This window comes from Centruroides sculpturatus, unplaced genomic scaffold, assembly GCF_000671375.1.
Source record: "Centruroides sculpturatus isolate CEXI.00-Female unplaced genomic scaffold, Cexi_2.0 scaffold22, whole genome shotgun sequence".
Taxonomy (NCBI): domain Eukaryota; kingdom Metazoa; phylum Arthropoda; class Arachnida; order Scorpiones; family Buthidae; genus Centruroides; species Centruroides sculpturatus.
In genome coordinates, this window is record NW_019384323.1 from 179011 (window position 1) to 201651 (window position 22641).

The 22641-nt window shown below is 33.0% G+C and overlaps 1 protein-coding gene across 1 annotated transcript in view; it reads right to left on the reverse strand.

Moving 5' to 3' along the window:
• LOC111626104 (mitogen-activated protein kinase-binding protein 1-like) overlaps positions 1-22641 on the reverse strand; it is a 114870-nt gene that overhangs the window by 37511 nt on the left and 54718 nt on the right. Inside the window, exons 14-21 of the mRNA XM_023369394.1 lie at positions 21020-21111; positions 11396-11592; positions 11128-11322; positions 7094-7269; positions 6906-7004; positions 6654-6831; positions 6398-6557; positions 6239-6318 (exon numbers count right to left, since the gene is read on the reverse strand). Coding sequence (XP_023225162.1) covers positions 6239-6318; positions 6398-6557; positions 6654-6831; positions 6906-7004; positions 7094-7269; positions 11128-11322; positions 11396-11592; positions 21020-21111 — 1177 coding nt within the window. The remainder of the gene's footprint in view (positions 1-6238; positions 6319-6397; positions 6558-6653; positions 6832-6905; positions 7005-7093; positions 7270-11127; positions 11323-11395; positions 11593-21019; positions 21112-22641) is intronic.

Here is a 22641-nt window from a genome sequence, read left to right on the forward strand (position 1 = left end):
AAAAATTTTACGAATTTGCTGATTTGCACTTGGCGAATTACGATACTGTTTATGTACGTGATGGAATGCATAACTTTTTTTGTTTCAACAACGTCTCACCCAGCACAGTGGTCGTAAACTCTTAAATATATTTTACGTAGTAATAAAAATGAAACTTGACATACGCATTTATAAATAATTTATATTCAAATTACATCATTTCTATGACCAAGGGCGGCGTAAGGCATGGACGACGTGGGCCACTGCTTATGCCTGGCGGTCCGAAGGGCCTCGCGCCTCGAAGGTTTATGCATTACTTAAAAGCCGTGAACGAGACAAAAAATTTTACTCATCATAAAACGATAAATAGTTTGTCAAATTTTTATTCATAAAAATGCAGATTCCACTGCTTTTTATTTTATAAAATCCGTCTTCTTGCGCCACCAGAGGGCCTTTTAAACAATAGGTAGTCTGTTAGCGCTGGTCAGTAGTAGTCCAAATTCAATACGAACATTTGTTTCTTGAAAATTTGATCATGACTTAAGTACTGTATTTACTTTTAATGTTACCAATATGTCATCGAAAAGAAAACGTGTTGTATTATCATTAAAAGACAAATTAAAGTATTTGTTTCGATTATCTGGATTTTTCCTTATCTGGACTAACTTCATCCCCAATTAGTCTGGATAATCGAGGTTCTACTGTATTAGAAAAATATATCATAAAAAATGTTAACAACTCTTAAATAAAATAATTAACACTTCAGTGTTGTGGTGTTACAAATTGTGACTTTTTAGATAATAGACATATTTGCTAGCACTTTAAATACCTTATAGTTACCATCTTCAGGCAAAAAATCGAATACAACTATTTTCCAGTTTTCAGCTTTTGAATGGATTTTTGAAGTTATCTAATGCACATGGATGGAATTCAGAAAAATTGATTTTAAAATTGAAAGTTATTTGAAATTTATAGAAATGTGCTGCAAATGATGTAATATTCCCAAAAATACTTAAAAAGCAATAAAGAGAGTTGTATTTGATTGTGCTACAAATGAGAAAGCAAAATCATAATTCAAATTGTTTGAACAATATTATCCACATTTGCAGGATTTCTAAGGTCATTGTATTGCATGGTGATACAGCAGATATATAGAGGTTCTCCCATATGAATAATTCTCTTTGATTGTTGCTCTGCTTAAGGTTTAAGTAATTGCTTTCGAGAAATGATTTTACCATCTGAGTAATCATTTAAATCTGTTAATTGCAGATAAAGAGAAAAGATTTGTGCTATGTAAAAACTAGGACTTTCTATCAAGACCCAACAAATTCCTTGAGCAATCCAAGTTGATTATACTAAAAGAGGACCCGACGGCAACAATACTAGGGAAGACATGTAAGGTTATAGCACTCCCATGAACTGTAGCTTCTTTAGTAGGACCTCAATCTGCCAACTAATGCTGCTTGCCCAAGATTGTTCTTCGAAGTGAAAATGCATAAACCTGCATGGCCCTTAAGACGGTTGGTTAACAAATTCTTCCATCCCACATACTACCTAGCGACAGCACTAGTAAAACAAATTACAGCTTTAGTTCCACCCTCCGACTTTGTAACCACAGTCACAATGGATGCTAAATCTAACATCTTGGCTAAATTAAAGAACCTTCCCACTTGCTCATACCAATTGTATAAAATTGATGTAATTTCCAAATATCCATCAGTGCCACATTTTGAAGCCATCATGCTTGTAAATGTGCTGCTACTTAACTCTGGATACCCAGTATCACATGTATTACATTTACAAGAGGCTCTCTTTCTCATCACAGAAAACAATTACTTTCAATTTAATGGCAAAATATACCCAGACCCAGAGAGTGCTAATGGATTCCTCCCTCTCACCCATTTTGGCAGAGCTCATCATGAGGAATATAGAGTATTGTATTTTCAACTCCCCTTGGGATAGTGGTTAGTCAGTCATGTATTTACAATATGTAGATGACATACAGTTGACCCCCCTATAACACGGGTTTCTATAGTTCAGATTCCTATATCATGGTGCAAAAATTGCGACAGTATTCATACAAACATGCTAAAAAAACTCCTATAATTCGGTAAAACGTCGTTGCCGACTCATGTTGCGACAGGATTGCACAAACCATTGAGTTTAAACGAGCAGCGGACCTACCAAAAACCATTTATTATTTAACGTCCATAAAAATTATATTTATATTAATGATGTCTCTAAAATTCAGTGAATTTTTCGCAAAAAAAAATAATTTATCAGGAAGCACGCGAGCGCCATTCGATGACAATCTCCATGACGAAAACAAGCTTAAGCAACGGCGTAGTCAAACGGTGCACACTCAGTAAGTAATCCTACAATTTTTTGTTTATAGCATAGTTTATATGGATTATTCCCAAAAAATTATACGTATTTTGGAAATGTTGAGTCGAATTAATCCAGAATCGATTAATTTTATGGCAAAAACCTTTCAAACAGCCATAGTCCATAAACTGCATACGTGCCGGGCTGTGATTGGCTAGACTCCTAGAAGCTGGATTCATAAAAACAGGAACATATCTACCATGTTATAGGGGGGTTGACTGTATTGCTTGCATGGGATGGCTCTGCAGATGATTTAGATAATTCTATTCAAATGTTAGCTTCTATATATTCTTCAATCAACTTTACAGTGGAGGAAGAACAAAATACCAGAATCTCCTTAGATCTAGAAATACGATCTACTATTGTCAGTACACCATAGAAACAACAGGGTGCCACATATTATCCGTGCAACTGCTTTCCAATCCTCGCACTTTGTGAATTTCGCTATTACATCTCTCATTCGGAGGGTGCTCCTTCTCCATCCACCCAGACATTAATAGACAAGGAATTACAACTTATTAATAAGGCCATGCAATGTTTTTGACACGGTTATGGAGAAAGTTTTGTTCCAGTTAGGTTTCGTTTTCTCCATAACAGTGTCAAAAACAAATTGTTTCCACAGTCTTTCCTCTGTAACAAAGAACTAAAGATAGTACAACCTCTGATAAGATTTTTGGCCCTATATTGCTAAAAATAGCACATCTTTTTAAAATGTAAGGCTTACTTTGCCTATAGCCCCACAACCAACACTAAGAGTGATATGCAATGATAGAGATATTCTTACATTAAATGAAAAAATCGGGGGTCTACAAAATTCCGTTAAAACATGCACTGTCAGGGGAGGAAACTATCTACATAGGGGCTATGTCCCACATCCTGGAACATCAAGAGGATATTACAAACAATAGCAATGGAGTTAGCTTAAAAGGTACTTGACCAGGATTATCTACCACTTTGGGACAAACTAAATTACTTAAGCAGCGCAACTATCAAGAGAATTATTCATATGGGAGAACCTCTATATATCTGCTGTGCATATATGACCTCATATCTGCTGTGCAATACAACAACTTTAGAAATCCTGAAAATGAGGATAATATTGTTCAAACAGTTTGAATTATGATTTTGCTTTCTCATTTGTAGCACAATCAAATACAACTCTCTTTATTGCTTTTTAAGTATTTTTGGGAATATTACATCATTTGCAGCACATTTCTATAAATTTCAAATATCTTTCAATTTTAAAATCAATTTTTCTGAATTCCATCCATGTGCATTAGATAACTTCAAAAATCCATTCAAAAGCTGAAAACTGGAAAATAGTTGTATTTGATTTTTCGCCTGAAGATGGTAACTATAAGGTATTTAAAGTGCTAGCAAATATGTCTATTATCTAAAAAGTCACAATTTGTAACACCACAACACTGAAGTGTTAATTATTTTATTTATTTGAATGTTAGCATGAAGTGTATTTTATGATCATTAACAACTCTTATTTGAAAATTGTGCATCAGCCAGTGAATTATCTAATTAATATATTCTAAAATAAATTAAATATTCAAATAAATTTGCAGTAAACTTTTCTCAAAGTTAGAGAAATGCATTCTTCAGTTTAAACATAATTTCTCTAATTATGCCAAATACATACTAATGTGAGGATCACGAGTCGTTACGTTATTCTAGTAATGCGTTTTGATTGTCAGATCATTAGACCCGCACACGGTCATCTAGGATAAGTTTTTAAGAATAAATATTTTTGTAAATGCAGAGTATAGCGGCCAGAGCCACAAAAATTATACAAATGAAATTAGACAGCAAGTTCCATGGTTGCTACGTTCCACACACAGACAGCACAAAGAAGTGGTAACCGTTCCATATTACAATTATACAGAACAGGCAGTGCCTACCGCGGTACATGAAGCTCTACAGCGAGGGCCCAAGTACATCCCTCCTCCTAACACCAAACTTGGCCAGTTGGTCCCAGTATCATTGGCAGCACTCAAGTCGTGCCAGGCAACAACTAAATATTTTTGTACAGGGAGGTCGTAAAACACCTTGTACGTTGTTTACCTGACACCAGCCTAAATTGAGCAATAGGCATGCTACTGTGTAAATTAGATAACTCTTCTGAGGAGGAGGGACCATATGTAAGTGATAAGTGATAAGATTTCAGCATGGACATAAATTCAAAAACGAGGTCATATAAACTACAACCAAAATTTAATAAGAAATAACAAATAAAATACAGCTATTGAGAGATTATTAATCCCTATCTTATTTGCATGAAAGAGAGAGAGTTTACAAGTATTAAGATGTACTACCTCAACTGTAGATCTTGAGCTTACTCTTGATCAGTGACAAAGTGTTGATAAGACGGGACGACTGCAGTGGTAGTTTGGGGAGGAGGATGAAGTTCTAGGCAGGAACTTATGGTGCACAAGCTAAATCTTTGGACGAGAGATTCTTATGGCAGACAACCATCTTCTATGGCAATATCAATGTCGATGAACTGCCCCAAATGGCGGGAAAAATCACCCTTCTTATCGTACTTTCTGACCAATAGCGTAAAAGGATCCACGGTTACTAACAGGATGTGCAATGATGTGCAGAGGAGGTAAAGAAGCAGATGGTTGTCAGAATTGTAGATAAGGTCAGGTCTTGTGAGAAGGAAAGTTGATTTCCCTTTTCTCGAAAAATGACAAATGTAAACAATATGTTTTTTTGTAAACAATATGTAAGAAATAATTTAATTTCTCAAGCTAATTAATTTAATAAATCCCGATTTTCACACTAATAAATCATTTTTTTTCTCTAATACAGTTAAAATATTAAAATAATAATAATGATTTATATTATCAGATTTTATTATTAAAGCTATGTTAAGAACGAATAATCACTACTATTTATGAAAACAAACAGAATGAATAGAAGATTAAGAATAGAAAGTCACATTTTAGGGATCAAATAAATGAATGAATACCCATGAATTAAAATCAAGTGGATGTGATCCCAGACCACATCCTCTTGATTTTAATTGATGAGATACTTGAAAGCTGTTATACCAAGTTATGTTGTAAAACATAGACCATCTGTGGACCACATTTGTGATGCTTGCATGCTCATAATACAATAGCAGGTATTCCTTAAAAAGCATTCCTTATCAGTGGGATAAATGCATCTGTATATAAATTTAGTTAAATGTTGGCCATATACGGAATATTATTATTCACAAGTAATTTTAAATATATCCCCATATAATCAAAAGTCTCACTTACAAAGTGAGATTTTTTGCCTATGTATGAAAACTTTGACCCTGCATTTATAAATAAAACTAATATATATTTACAATTTTTATAATCTATATATATATATATATATATATAACCCACTCAACGGGTATCTGTCTGTCTGTCCCGTAACCGCTTGATAACGGACATTAGAGGCACCCCTATCATGTATCATATTTCAAACATTCAAATTAACAATTTTAATTCTTATTTAAATTAACAATATAAATTTTTATTATTCATTTGGCCAATAAATTATTATTTGGTCAATATAACAATATAAATAATTCAGTATATTTGTAATAGGAATTTATTATTTCAGGGGCTTATATCTCTCGAAGGGTCGCGAGTAGGGGTATGGTTCCTTTGACTTTATTGTTAGTACAGGGGTCTATGGTTTGGGGAGTTCGCCACCTCTTCATTTGGAGGGTAAATCTTACCATTCGGACTTTAACAGAGCTGTAGAGCACATTGATAGGAACAAAAAAGTCAAAGGAACCGTGCCTCATGGATATTTGTAAATAACGCCCACTAGGGGGCGTCCCGAGCTACTAGTTTAAATAAAAATCAAGCTTAAAAAAACAAACCTGATTGGAAGTGCTGTTAACTTCTTCCCTGCTTTGAAAAATTCTTTCTTCATTATGTGAATATCTATTTTGTTTTTGCCCTATAGAATGATCAATTGAATATTTGATACAATATAACTTTGCAAATATTAAAATCATATACTGTGAATCTTGTTTAACCTTGATTATTGGGGTATGGAATAATGGAATCGGAAGGAAGATAGGATCGGACAACCAGACCCTGTCCATCGACTCTCTGTGCCCAGCGACCTCTAGGCTGAATAGTGAGTGAACTTTCAGATTCCGAATAGGAACTTGACGTAGTTGAGTCTTCTACTATCTGTTCAGTTTAAGAAAAATTCATTTCAATTAAGTTGGTTTGCAAATTTTCAAATTATAATGCAACATACAAAATATACCTCTAACAATTACATACCTGTTTTTTTGCCCATCCGGGTAATTGACCGATACTGAAACGATATTCTGGAGAATTCTCCATTGATATTCCCAAATCTTCTTTCATGCGCGAATCCCAAACTAGAGACGAGAAATTAGGATCCTTCTTCTGTCCGTCACGTTCTGCCATCTGGATAGGTTCCGTCACAGCCGTCTTTCTATGTAAAAGAATGCTTAATTAATATAATTCTAACAAAATGACGACATTTTGATTATATTGAATATTCCCTACTTTCCATCCTGCCATAAATTATGTGTAGAATTACTAACAGCTTGTTTGGCAATAATGTTCTGAGTGACTTCTACAGGTAGCCTCCAAAGAAATACACATCTAAATTTTAAAAAGTATGAATTTACATTATTTTAGTAAAATATAATTTTAGTTTTTTTATTATAATGTATAAGTATAATGGTACTTACCCATCGCCACATACAGAAACAATATATTTTCCATTACTAGAAAATATGAGACTAGTAACCAATTCGGAATGACCAGAAATTATGGATATGCATTCACCCGTATAATAATTAAATATTGAAACTGTTTTATCAGTTGAACTAGTAGCTAAATATGTTCCAGTTGGATCTAATATTACCTAGAAGTCAATAAAAAATCACAACAATAAATCAGTAACATATATTTACACTTCTGAGATAAGACCAATATATACATTTTTAATTAACTTTGAACTGTAAAAAAATTAATTTATTATCAAAACATTTTGTCAGATATCACTATTCTCTAAATTCATATCAATTATCTAACTGATTAAATATTGTTTCTAATCATTTTTGATGAAATAATATATGAATACTTATATTTTCATTTATAGATATTTATAATATATTAACATTTTAAATTAATTAAAATATTGGCAAAAATCAATAATTTTAAATACTTTTCCACTAGAAGACTTAAATATATCATAAAAAAGTATTTAAAATATACAGTAATACCTCGACTTACACTACCCCGACTTATGCAAACCCGAAGTTACACGATTTTCAAATTTCATCGATTCGTCTTGTTTGAGCGCCACGCAACTCTTGATTATTCACTCCCCCACACTATTGTTCAGCTTACATGTTCGGACGTGTCGCGTGGAATCGTCACATAGCTGCAATTTATTTTGTGTTATTTGTTTCTGTGTTTATTATATCTATGTAGACTTGAGAGACTCTATATGGTGATTTCTTGTAACCATGAACGAATCAAAAGACGAGATAAGATTAACGAGAACATTTATTAGCTTACATACATCCGACTTGGATTTTACATAAATTGCAAAATTATACCCCATCTTACGTGGTTATCACTCGGTCCCACCTATCGCATAAGTTTGGGGTATCACTGTACTTAATGTATTTTAAATACTTCTTTTATATAGTATATATAATATACTGCAGTGAAAGACAAGGAAAACAGGAAACTTGGACACTAAGCGTACTAGAATGATAGCTGTTTAAATTATTTAGAGCCATCAATGATAACTGAACATGGGCCAGGGTAAACATTAACATCCTTTAAGAATATGGTACAAGAAGAATATGTTAAACAACATAATTCTAGAAACTATTATTGTAATTTCATCAGATATTAACGTTTCACTTTCAAATACAGTGGTGCCTCATATAACGTATGCCTCGAATAACGGACGCTGCGAACAACGGACTTTCCGTTCGGCAGTTACGTGAGGTGAACAACGGTCTTTCTGCGAACAAGTGCGAATGATGTTTCCACTCTTTTGCCATTGCTAATGACAATCTGCTATTTTTATAATATATTAGTATTATTAGAATATATTATTAGTATATCTGAAGTACAGAGCTCCCGTTGGGATTGCTCCCTTGTTTATTACGTACATCACCTCAGTGCAGGGTATTTACATTTATTCGAGTGTTGTGCAAATCATGGCTTCTAAAAAAAACAGAAAGGTGATTTCAATTGAAACAAAGTAAGAAATAATCAGAAGGAGTGAAAGTTGACAAAAACTTCCTTAAATGCAGAAACTATTCTATCTACAGCACCGGGATGAAAATGACGTCACACTACGGAACCTGTGACCGGTGCTCTGTGCGTATATGTTAAAATATCCTGACAAACGTTTTTGAGCGTTCCAATCGCTCTTCTTCAGGTCAACTGAAGGAATTCCCCGGACGGAGTGTATATTATTCTCTAGGATTGGGTGTCGGTTTCGAGGGGGTGGGTCTCTTCCGGTGTGTGCGGTCGTGCGGCGGGGGGAGGAAGCGGTGGGTTGGCGTCCAATAGCGATTGCCAGGCCAGAGACAAGGTTAGTTCCTCTTTCCGGTTAATGCAGGTAGTTAGCCGGTCGGCGTTGTGGATAGCCGCGGCTTCCAGCCATCTAAGCTGCTGTTGGTGGGGCGTGTTGACAATAATGGTAGCCTTCTCGAAGTGCACCTCGACTTCGGGGTCGGATGCATAAGTGGCTAGGGCTGTGGTCAGCCTGCCGTGCCGGATATCCGCTTGGTGTTCACGTAGGCGGGTGCTTAAAGAGCGTTTGGTTGAGCCGATGTACAGTAGCTCTGCGTTTTGTCTATTGTCATGGAGCGGGATAGAGTAGATACCGGGGAGTCTGGTGCGATCGGGAGGGTCTTTATCGTTTCTTAGGATGCGGAAAATCGTGGGGCATCTTCTGTATGCCAGTCGAATCCCGTGCTCTTTGGCTATTCTTCTATGTATAGCCTTGAGGTGCGGGTTGTATGTGATGGGGATCCGTGTCGGGTTATCCCGTTGCAGGTCGGCGGCGGTCGCTGCGGTTAGGGTGCGTTTCCGATGCTGGTACTGTTCAATTAAGCGGTGCGTTATGTTCGGGAAGCCGTGTACAGTTGCTATTTTTTGCTTTTTGTTCGGGAAGCCGTGTACAGTTGCCTGACGAATGAATTAGACCGCATCAAAAAAATAGCAACTGTACACAGCTTCCCGAACATAACGCACCGCTTAATTGAACAGTACCAGCACCGGAAACGCACCCTAACCGCAGCGACCGCCGCCGACCTGCAACGGGATAACCCGACACGGATCCCCATCACATACAACCCGCACCTCAAGGCTATACATAGAAGAATAGCCAAAGAGCACGGGATTCGACTGGCATACAGAAGATGCCCCACGATTTTCCGCATCCTAAGAAACGATAAAGACCCTCCCGATCGCACCAGACTCCCCGGTATCTACTCTATCCCGCTCCATGACAATAGACAAAACGCAGAGCTACTGTACATCGGCTCAACCAAACGCTCTTTAAGCACCCGCCTACGTGAACACCAAGCGGATATCCGGCACGGCAGGCTGACCACAGCCCTAGCCACTTATGCATCCGACCCCGAAGTCGAGGTGCACTTCGAGAAGGCTACCATTATTGTCAACACGCCCCACCAACAGCAGCTTAGATGGCTGGAAGCCGCGGCTATCCACAACGCCGACCGGCTAACTACCTGCATTAACCGGAAAGAGGAACTAACCTTGTCTCTGGCCTGGCAATCGCTATTGGACGCCAACCCACCGCTTCCTCCCCCCGCCGCACGACCGCACACACCGGAAGAGACCCACCCCCTCGAAACCGACACCCAATCCTAGAGAATAATATACACTCCGTCCGGGGAATTCCTTCAGTTGACCTGAAGAAGAGCGATTGGAACGCTCAAAAACGTTTGTCAGGATATTTTAACATATACGCACAGAGCACCGGTCACAGGTTCCGTAGTGTGACGTCAAAAACTTCCTTGTCAAATGAGGAGAGGTTCAGGAGTTTACCAACACTCATTATCCAAACAGAGCTGAGGGCCAACAGGATCAATGATCTCTACAATGACACCCTTGCCCGTCATTTCCGACAGGTGTTGAAGAAGAGAGAGAAACAGACCACCTTGGACATGTTTTTCAAGAAGTCAGCTGCCAAAAAACAAAGAATGGAACAAGAGGAGATGACCCTGCAAGCACCGGTAACCTCTCCTGAATCTGACTCCGATTAAAAAACAATAAAAAGAGACCTGCTGCAATGTGTAAAATGTCTGTATCTCTATGAATGTGTGAAGAAAGTGTTCCTCCACCTCCTTCTGACATCATCTGACTACCCGGCATAATTGGTGACTGCTCCATTTTCATTTTTTTTTTTTTTTATGGTACAGTACGGTTATTTTATGCTGTGGAACGAATTATATGTCTTAACATGCATTTCTATGGGATAATGCGTTTCATATAACAGACTTTTCACTTAACGGACATGAACCTGGAACGGATTAAGTACGTTATAGGAAGCACCACTGTACTGAGTATAACTTCAAATGGTTAGAATAAGATATTCTAACCATTTATATGATTGTTTATAGGCCAACAAAATTTTATCATTCACTGGAAAATTCAAAATAAACATTTGACCCTCTTCACTGATCAAATTTTCATCTTTGTTAACGAATGTGATTTTCTTAGATACCTTAATTAGTGTCCCCTCTTCAGTTTGAGAGGCATGAAACGAACGGCTCAATTTTGTTGTAGTAACACTGTAAGTTCTAATATTTTGATCTTGACATGCCGTAACTATGTGTTGTTGCTGCGCATCGACATCCATATCATAGAACGTTGTCTTTCCCACCATGTGATGCTCTCGAACAAATTTCAAGCGAGGCGTCTAAAATTTATTGGTAGATTTGTTAAATAATACGTATTTATAAATAAAAGTAAAAAATTTTTTAAATTCTTACAAATTGAGCCTGTCGAAATATCACAGATTTATCTGCTCCACACGATATTAACTGCAACTTGTTGATATTTACAAATCTCACGGCGGTAACTGAAGACGAGTGATCGTCTAACGTCTGTAAAAAAGCGTAGTCTTGTTCTGCATCAAAAATATGAATCAGACGATCTCTGCTAGCCGAAGCAAGATATTTTCCTTTGCCTGTAATGAAAGTTTTTAAATATAGACATTTAGTATAATTATCATATATAAATTTACTTATATTGTCAGCCAGATGGCCAAGACAGTTAAGGCATCACACTACCGATCTGTGGAAAATGGGGGTGAATCCAGACAATTGAAAAAATCCTAGGAATTTTTGGGGGGCAGTCTGTGCAGAATATGTTGTGGCCCTACCCTCTCCACCCAGCCACCCCATTGTGAGCCTGATCAAATATGCAATGAATATAGAAGAAAAAATGTGTTCTTAGTGCCCACAGGGCAGTAAGAGCCAAAACAAAAATAAATAAATACATATGTACTGTACAGTATATGATTTTCCCAATTACAATAAAATTTATTTCATATTTAAAAATGTAAATATCTAGCATAATCATGTAACACTTCATTACCAAAATTTTCCATAAACTAAATTTCAATCACTTCATGTTTTATTTATGAATTGTATATTTTTTCTTTTATTGAATTTTATGTCCATTTAAAGACCCAAACGTTCTATCATTAATTATTCATAAAACAATAAACTGCAATACAATTTATTCTAATACCATATTTACTCAAATAATCCATGCACTTTTTCCCAAGTAATCACAACAAAAAGTGGCAATATACAGTTTATTCAAAACAAATTTGGTGACACAACTGGCAAAGCCCTGGGTACTTCCAGTTACTAAGAGTTTTGTTTATTTTGCTATTGAAAATTTTGCTTATCAACTAGACGACTTTACTTAATAAAATGGTCATCTCTAGTCAATAGTTATGAGAAATATTATGAATTTTGTCTGACTAATTCTTCAAAAATGAGTATACATAAAGTTAAGTTAAATAAACAACCCAGACTGACATTACATAATTTTTGTATTTATATTACCACTTAGCTACTGATCAGTTATCAAATATTTATCTTCAATTTAAACTAATATTTTGCTACATTTGTTACATTTACACTGTTATGCAGTCATACAAACTCTTTATCATTTAATAAGAAATATGGCATTTATGTACAATACAGTAATACATAACTTACATAAATTCGCAGTTATGTAAAATGTAAATCTCAAAAACTGTAAAAAAATCTGAGTAGAGTAATGTAATTTTACAAAGAATTATTCTATTTCAAACATTTATTTATTCATTCTCTCTCTCTCTCTCTTTCTTTCTTTCTTCCACATTGTACTGATTTATTATTTAATTGCTCTGCTAATCCTTTTCTTTTTGTCTAATTGAAAGCATGTATACAAACATACTGGGCACTCTTTCTCATAAACAAGATTCTTTCACAGTACAGTACTCATTGAAGGTTGAGCAGTGAAACCAAGCACAACTTCATTGCTTGTTTTTTTTATATGTATTGTTTCACATCATTATGTGACTGGAGGGTCACCACCTCTTTAGCGCCTAGTCAAGACTGACACCATCATGTTCCAATTGACACAGAAGCCAAGATGGCGTATTAATTTCAGTATTAGAACATTGATCATGTGAGCGGCTGTATGTGCAGGCAATCAGATTCGGGATGGAGGAGGGTTGAGAGACAGCATACCAGAAGTGAATCACTCGGATGCCAGGTTAACTAAACAACCATTTATTTAAAAAGGGAAAATACATTGTACACACTTTATGGTGTTAATGAGTTATAATAAATCAAGCTAAAATAGGTCTAGATATTTCCACAGTTCTTGAGAGAGAGAGTTTACAATGGTTCACGAGTTGAGAAATACCTGGAGTAGAGGATGTCCACAAGATGATGATAGATTTCGTTGAGACTTTCTTTGAGACTAAGGAGTCCGTTATCATTCTGGAAGGGTTTCAGAAAGTTCTGGATCAGGAAAGTCTGGGTCAAGATCGTCGGAAAGATTCGTCCCACTGGCGCTATTGGTCGAGGGTGAAATCCAATCAAGTAAAATTTGGCACAGGCACAGAAAAATTTTGGAAGACTTTAATCCAAGAGAAATGGGCGACGACTGACTCTTCGGCCGTCAATTACAATATCAGCATGATATCGCCTGGCTAAGAGGTCAGAAGATCACGGGAATGCATCATTTTCGCTGTCAAGAAAATGTAAGTGGAGATTTTCTCAGGTAGTAGACTCGACAACAATTATCAAATAAGTATGACAACATCAACAATATATTGGATTCTCACAATTACTGTAGTTTGCCTCGAGTGATTTGTTTTATGAATAATCTGTTTACCACCACTACGTTTACATAAAGTTCATTGGCCAATCAAAGAAAGCATAATTTAAGGAGTTACATTAAAGTTCAATTGAAACAACAAACTGAATTTGTTGATAATAAACCAAAAACACAAAGGGCTGAAATTACTTTAGAAAAAAAATTTTTTTTAATTCTTTGTTTTGTTTGTATATGATACTTTGTATTTCTCTTGTTCTTTTATACAAAAAAATAATAAATAATGTATGTACAGTACACATATAATAATAAATACAGTATTGAGTTATTAATTAAGTAGTTACACTTAAGCAATTTGCAAATTCGAGTTACATGAAGGTCTATGGTCTGCATTACATAACTCAGGGTATTACTGTATAACATGGTTATGTCAAATTTTTATTGATATTTTAAGCTACCTTTTACATCATCAGGTAAGTTTAAAAAATAAAAATATATCACAGAAACATTAACTTGTTAATGATACTTCTGGCTTACAACAAAAGTAAACTAAATTTTAATTCCAAATAAAATCAGATAAAGCTTAATGTCTATTTCAAAAACCTTAAAAGATATTTTGAATGAAGTCATAATTTTTTGATAATATAACACAAGTACAATAATATTACAATTACTTTGCACAGTTTGTACAAACTTTTATTGTGCATTCAAGACCTATTGGCTTCTTGCAGCATATCAGTATTTTGTAGATCAATAGGTACCAATTCTCTAATACATTCTTATTCACTTATTTTGTTATCAGTGCTACGATACACTAACTACATTCCTCATCATTTTTACAAATACATTCTAGGTCACTTATATCACTAAAAATGTTTCATATAACTCAAAAAATCATTCCTCACAATCTGAATCTCCATATTGAATTAGAAGTTTCAAGGAGAGGAGCCATTTTAGATATGAAAAAAAATATTGCAACTCCCATACACGATAAGGAGTTGCAGATTTGAGTCACACTCTGGGCCGATCTTTTCTTCCCAAATATTTTAAATTAAATTTATTTATTATTATTATTATTTCTAATTATTAAATTTAGTACAAGATGGCAGCTTAACTGTCTACCTCTAACCAAATTACTTATTTTTTTTATTAATTAATTAGCCTTAAAAGCCAGATAAAAAAACCTGGTAGTTCATTTGATATTTAAATGAATTATAGTGTTTGTTATATATGTTAACAATGTTCTCTTCCATTTCTGTTTGAACTACTTACACCCGAGGAAACCTTTATTAAAAAGTGAAAATGCTTGTTTTTCTTTATGTTGTGTTCGTATTCCTGAAGTTTCAATGCCAATATTTGTTAAATTAAAGCATACAAATCTCATTGGGCTGCAATTTGAAAACATTGTAGACCTATAAATTCCTAATGTCATCACCTGTCTTTCCTCAATCTCTGGAATGGAGTTAGATAAATGAAAGATGAGACCAGATATGAGAACCTTAGGAGCAGGAGGCCCAGATTAACTATATATGAATGTCTGATGCAAACTGAAAGTCATGTTATTTCAATTCAAAAATTTCTTCCCGAAAGGTGTTACATAGATGGCCAGCTTAACTCGTTGTTAAAGGAAAAGTATGATGTACGGGCAAGTCACTACTGATTTGAGGTGGAGAGCATATATTTTAAATTAAATTACAGTAGACCCCCTATAACGTGGGTTCCTATAACGGAAATTCCTATAACGTGGTGAAAAAATTGTGACAGTATTCGTATAAAGACGCTAAAAAAGGACTCATAAAACGTCGTCACCGACTCGTGTCGTGACAGGATTGGTCGAATCCGGACCAATAGTAGAAGAGCAGCCGAACTACTTACACGCTACAAAGTTATGCAAGTAAGTTGAGTTTACTATCATCTGTACAGTATGTAAATTAGGTACCGTAAATCTAATACAGTACTGTAATTTTATACATCTCTTGTGAAAGAAACATTTCTTATTCAACGACCATAAAAATTATTTATATTAATGATGTCTCCAAAGGTCAACAAATTTTTTGCAGAAAAATAACTTATCAGAAATCGCGGCCACCATTTGGTGCGCTGCTCCGCGACGAAAACAAGCTTAAGCAATGGCGATGTCGAACGGTGCACACTCGGTAAGTAATCCTACAATTTTTTGTTTATAGCATAGTTTATACGGATTATTCCCAAAAACTTATACGTATTTTGGAAATGTTAAGTCGAATTAGTCTAGAATCGATTAATTTTATGGAAGAAAACCTTTCAAACAGCCGTAGTCCATAAACTTCACACGTGTTTGTGCTTGTGAAGTTTATGTGACTGGCTCATGTACTTAAGGATTCCTACAATGTGAAATTCTTATAAAGTGGAATGTATCTACCACGTTATAGCGGGGTCTACTGTAATTTAAAATATGATTAAAAATTGCAGCCCAACATTACAACCATATCCAGTGGTTATATTCAAAATATTTAAAGGGTTCGCCAACATAAAATTTTTCCTTAACAATTTTTTTTTGCTCAAATAGTGCATTAGCAACATTAGCTCAAAAGCTGACCTTAAGATACCCATATAAATATTAAAAAAGATGAGTTCGCAAAATTAAGTCAGTTAAAATTTAACATTTTTTATGCCAGAACTATACTTTTTTTTTTTTTNATATATAATAAAAAAGAGTGTTCAAAAATGGTTTCTTTTGTACATATTTTATTACGACACGTGTTCCGCAGCCATCTTGTATTTTCTCGCGCGTGTGGGATTATGGGATCTCTCTTATGCTGGATCTAGTTTCAAGAACTCTCGAGTCGACCGCGATTGAACCTCATTTCAGTTGAGATTGAAACGGTCGAGGAAGGTCGCACCAAGGCGAACAGAGTATAAGGCTCTAGTTTAGTAGTGTTACAGAGGTATAATACGTATATTTTGATAAATAATAAAAAAGAGTGTTCAAAATGGTTTATTTTGTACATATTTTATTACAACACGTTCCGCAGTCATCTTGTATTTTCTCGCGCACGTGGGATTGTGGGATCTCTCTTATGCTGGATCTAGTTTCAAGAACTCTCGAGTCGACCGCGATTGAACCTCATTTCAGTTGAGATTGAAACGGTCGAGGAAGGTTGCACCAAGGCGAACAGAGTATAAGGCTCTAGTTTAGTAGTGTTACAGAGTATAATACATATATTTTAATATATTTTTTAAAAGAAACAAAACCACTGAGAAATGTTACGTGTGTTTAACAAGGTTCAGAAAACTTTGAAAATGTTAACAACAGGTTCGGCCGAACCTGTGCAAACCCGCTGAATATCACCACTGACCATATCACAATAAATAACTGCTCGTTATATATTAACGTCCTAAGCAAAAAAACATTCATTCTCATTTCTTGAGGCATTCAACAATTATTATAAGGCCTTTATTTCTACTTTAATCTTTTACACATTCATTTCTAAGTATAAAATATCAAACATGAAGAATTAATAAACTACATCTAACAGATTTTTCTTTTGCTAGTATTTTATCTTTAATCAAATATAAAGTAAAAGGCAAAATTTAATTTAAAAAGCACAACCAAGAATGCACGAACACCAATTTATTTTGCATTTTTATAATTTGTCATAGATCAAAATATATTGAAAAAGCTGAAATCTTTAAATAGAAACAAAGGATGAAAAATATATATGGCTTGTATAAAATGCAAAAAAACTTTTAATAAGATAATAGACATGAAAATTATCTATTCTGATGTAATGATACAAGATAGTATGAAGAAACCAGTGATAACTGGTTTTTTCATACTATCAAACTGAAACTTTCAACTATTATTGTGCATAAAAAATGTTTTGATATTTTATTGCTAAATATTTGTCTAATCTTTTATAACAAATAAAACTCTGAATAATATTAGATAACAGAAAGTTAAGTATGTTTGTGAATTGATTTAAATACCAAATTTCTTCTCTAAAATTAAAATCAAAGTTTTTAAATCAACTACTATTTCAATACATAAGAATAAGACTGAAAAGTACACTCTCTCATCAATTATTGCCATATTTAACAATGGTGTTTTCAATTAAGAATTACATAAATCCAAACTTCACTATAACCTATACATCTTAGATATATAATATACCTTGTATTAATATAAAAATATAAAGTGGGGTGTATAGTAAAATAAATCATAATTCGTTCAAAAATCTCATTTGTTATAGCATCTGTTCATTCTAGCATACTTTACTCCTAAATTCAATGTGTTTGAGTCCATATCCTAAGTACTAAATCAACAAAGTTACCATCTAACATAACCATTTAGACAGGAAAAATATAGTACAAAATCAAAAATGTGTATGAAAATATAAAATTAATTTATTTAACTTTTCTATACTATACACGTATCTTATCATTACTTATGTTATTCGGGTAATGATTTTAAGTGCTTTTTTTTTTTAATATAGTTTTAAAAACTATTTAAAATAATCCCCCTGTACGCTTTTTAAATATATTATTGTTGTAAAAAACCCCTCCTTTTTTAAAAAAAAGGAAATCAGCCTTTATTATTCAATCACTGGAATTACACTATGTGTTACAAAACATCACATCAAAGTATATGATTTTTAAATAGTAATCTTCTTATTACTAATCTGTAATAATTGTAATACATATATTGTAATGTGCCAATAGGTCAAACTGATGAAGGACATTGCCTGAAGATAGACCAAATGTCTTTCAAAGTATAATTCTTCCATCCTATATATGTATATATATATATATGTAAGCCTCTATGTTAATCAATAAACAGATATTAATTTTGCTAAATGAATAGTGAAGTGCAACTTCTTTTGTGTTGCAGTCTTTCGGACCACCTCCATCCCAAATCCAACCACATACAAATGCAATCGCTTGCATGTGAACAAGAACTACCATTTCTGTGTCTACCCAAAAGACAAAGTTGTGTCATAATCCTGACATGGAATCAATGAAGTGGTGCTGACCATTTGGTCAAGTAGTGCATAAGCATAGGAGTGCTTTGCACATTGTCACAATTTAGTCCAGGTTCTCACAAATAAAATTTGTTCTAATCTGATTAGTTCATATTAGCTAATTCACAAATAGTGGATATAGCTTTTATTTTCAAATATACAAGCAAGTTTCCATCTGTTCCACAATATTACATTATGAACTGCTTAATGTAGAGATTCCATTCACAACCTATGCACTTTTTATTTCTTCCTTCTTTTTAGCCATGAGCCCTGTTTTGCCATCTCATGGCTAAAACTATGTAGCAGAATAATTTTTAAAATATATTTTTATTGCTAAAGCTGCAAATAACAGATATTTGAACCTTATAAACTACAATAAAGACAATGACTAATGCTCTAATAAAGGCAATAAAATCTTGACACGTCACACAAATGCACATGCTGTCAGTTGTGTTTGTCATAACATCTATGTTCATTGTAACATTTTGATTTTACAGTAGAGCGTCGTTTATCCGAAAGTCAGTTATCCGAAAGAATTCCAGTCGGCAAATTTAAATTTTTGCTAGGCGCTGTGGCGCTGCAATCTTTGGCTATATCTTGGGCTACTGCAATATTTTTTTGTTGGGGTGTGTGTTTTAGCTGGCAGCACTGGCACTATTGTGTGGTGTTTTTCTGAGGACTGTGTGTCGTGCTGAATTGAACGTTTTTAATACTAAATCAACTTCTAAAGTATATTTTTTTTGGTTTTTATATTTTTCAATATAGTTATTTTGTTTGTAAAAAATAAATTAATAATTTTTAACGATACAATAGCCACAATTATTATTTTAAAAAGTTTATGTTAGGCTTAACATCAATGAAAATTCAATGCGAAGCGACACGCAACAGAGAANTTTAACGATACAATAGCCACAATTATTATTTTAAAAAGTTTATGTTAGGCTTAACATCAATGAAAATTCAATGCGAAGCGACACGCAACAGAGAAAAATTTCAACACAGGATAGGTTAATATATTTTTTCATACGTAATCGGTTACCCGAAAAATAAGGTATCCGAACAATTGATTTGGATAAACGATGCTCTACTGTATTACAAAAAAATGCTACATTTGGGAGCTAAAACAAATTTTTCATTTAGAAACGTTTTCTTTTTTTCCTCTTAAAAAAACATTCTCAGCTGGAAAATTTTTCAAAATTGCTTTAGGACAAATATCATCATATTCCAAAATTTTTGAACTTTTAATATTATCAGAAAATTATAAATATACAAGTATATATTATATATTATAAATATATAGCACTCACAAAATAAACCGTCACCAGTTCATAACCAAACAGAAAAATTCTTTCTACAAACGTTTTCATCTATATGTAATAGACATCCTCAGATATTGACGATATCAAACTAACGGCTAGTAGAATAGAGGTAGTTAAACAGAACTTTCAAAAACATTCTATTCTACTAGCCATTAGTTCGATATCATCAATACCTGAGGATGTCTATTACATATAGATGAAAACGTTCGTAAAAAGAATTTTTCTGTTTGGTTATGAACTGGTGATGGTTTATTTGGTGAGTGCTATATAATTAAGTACCCAGTTTTTTGAAACATATTATAAATAAATCAAAATAGAAAATAAGCAAAAAGTTTCTTATTTTGATTTGTTTTGTTTTTGATTTATTTTACTAATTTTTGTATATTTATAATTTTCTGGTAATATTAAAAGTTTAAAAATATTGGAATATGATGGTATTCATCTTAAAGCAATTTGAAAAATTTTTCAGTTGAAGATGTTCTTTTAAGAGAACAAAGATATTTCTAAATAAAAAATTTGTTTTGGCTCCCAAATTTAGCATTTTTTCTTAATAATTTGATTATGGTTCAAAGCACAAATGTTCTTTCTGTTGATCACTTTGATTTTGTAGATAAAAATAGTTTGTTGCAGCATACTCCACTTTATTAGATATTTTATACTTGGAAATGAATGAGTAAAAATTTAAATTAAAAATAAAGATGGTTGTATAATGATTTTTGAAACTGACTTATAAGTATAAACTATAAATGTATATTCTAAATATGTTATAAAAGAAAAAATTAAAATATTTACTTTTAGATAATGAATGTAGTTTTTAATTTTTGAACTGGTGTATTTGAATTTTTAATTTTCCATAAAATCAAATTATTTTTTATTTTGTGACTTTTTATTTGATAAATTTATTTAATAATTTATAAATATTTTAGTAAATTGAAATTGTTATTAATAAACTCACCATTTACAGATCTGGAATATTCTAGACATAATACTTCAGAATCGTGAGCTTCTATTTTACACATCATTTCTGCACATTGAATATCATATATTCTTAAAGAAACAAATCACATTATTAACCTTTTGTCAAAATTTTAAAGAAAACGTGATAAAAAAGAAAGAATACTAAATCTGATATTCATAATTTCATTTTATAAGTTTGTAAGACTTTTAATAACTTTTGTCGTTTTGAACACCATATAGTGCAAATACACAAACACTAGGCAATCTTCATTTTAAATTTATTCAATTTTGAATAAATTTTGAATTAAATTGATAAAAATTGAATAAATTTAAAATGAAGATTGCCTAGTGTTCGTGTATTTACACTATATAGTGTTCAAAATGACAAAAGTTATTAAAAGTCTTACAAACTTATAAAATGAAATTATGAATATCAGATTTAGTAAAAATTGCTCTTATATATATATATATGAGCAATTTTTACATCATTTATTATATATATATATGATTAAATTCATTGTAGTATAAAAAGACTCTTAAAAGTATCATATAAATCTTTTATATTTGTAATTTCTAATCCAAACTAGCCATAGCTGTAGCCATATATTTTATTCGCGTTTTCGGTTATCTAAGATTTCATTCCTCTGAGGTGACACTGATCTATGTTGCCTCAAATAACCAGAGTTCAAAACTATACTGTACATATTATTTTTATACAGCAAATATATTTTACAAAGAACATAATAAAACATCAATTTGTGAGCTATTGTATTTATTTACATCAAGATGTGTGAAAATGCAGAGTGCAGAATATGTCTGATTGTGTAAATGAGGTTTGGGATATTTATGGTAGAAAATTAATGTTATGGCAATATTCACAAAAATGCTACAATAAAATGGAATGAAGTCTTGGCTAAGCCTACAGACATTAATTAGGAAAATATGCCAAAACCTAGGAAAATCATTTAAAATCATTTAAAAGTGAAATTGGAATGTTAACATTGTTCAACACATGTAAATATTCCAAAACTTTCTGTCACAAATTATATTTACTAAAACTAACGAAAAAACTTTTTCATTAGTTTTAGTAAGTATAATTTGTGCTAGATATTTCTGATATATTTACATGCAGTGGACTTAATCCAGTTTTATGTAGTACATATTTATAGTTAATTTTGTTTCTAATCAGTTTGATCACTTGTTACATGGCTATGTGCCTGCAGTTAAAATGAGTAGGTTTCTCTTACTGAACCATAATTTTGAATTTCACAAAAAACTGAAACTAAAGATTCATTAAAACTCTTTTCAACATTATCTAATGAGTGAAAATTAATGTCAGCTTGAATTAAAATGAAATATTCACTCATTCACTCACCACATGGAAGATTTTCAAATTAATAAACTGCATTTAAAGCCTTTTTCCAAATTGTCTTGATTAAATAACTAAATATGAGTTTTATCATTATTTTCCTTATCTTTTCATAGTTATATTATAAAATAAAAAATGTTAATGCCAAAATATATTTTAAAATGTAAAAATATAGTCACATTTTCAAAAAAGTAAAATAATAATAGTAATGAAAAAGTCAATCAAAACCTTTTTTGGAAAAGTTGGTGAAT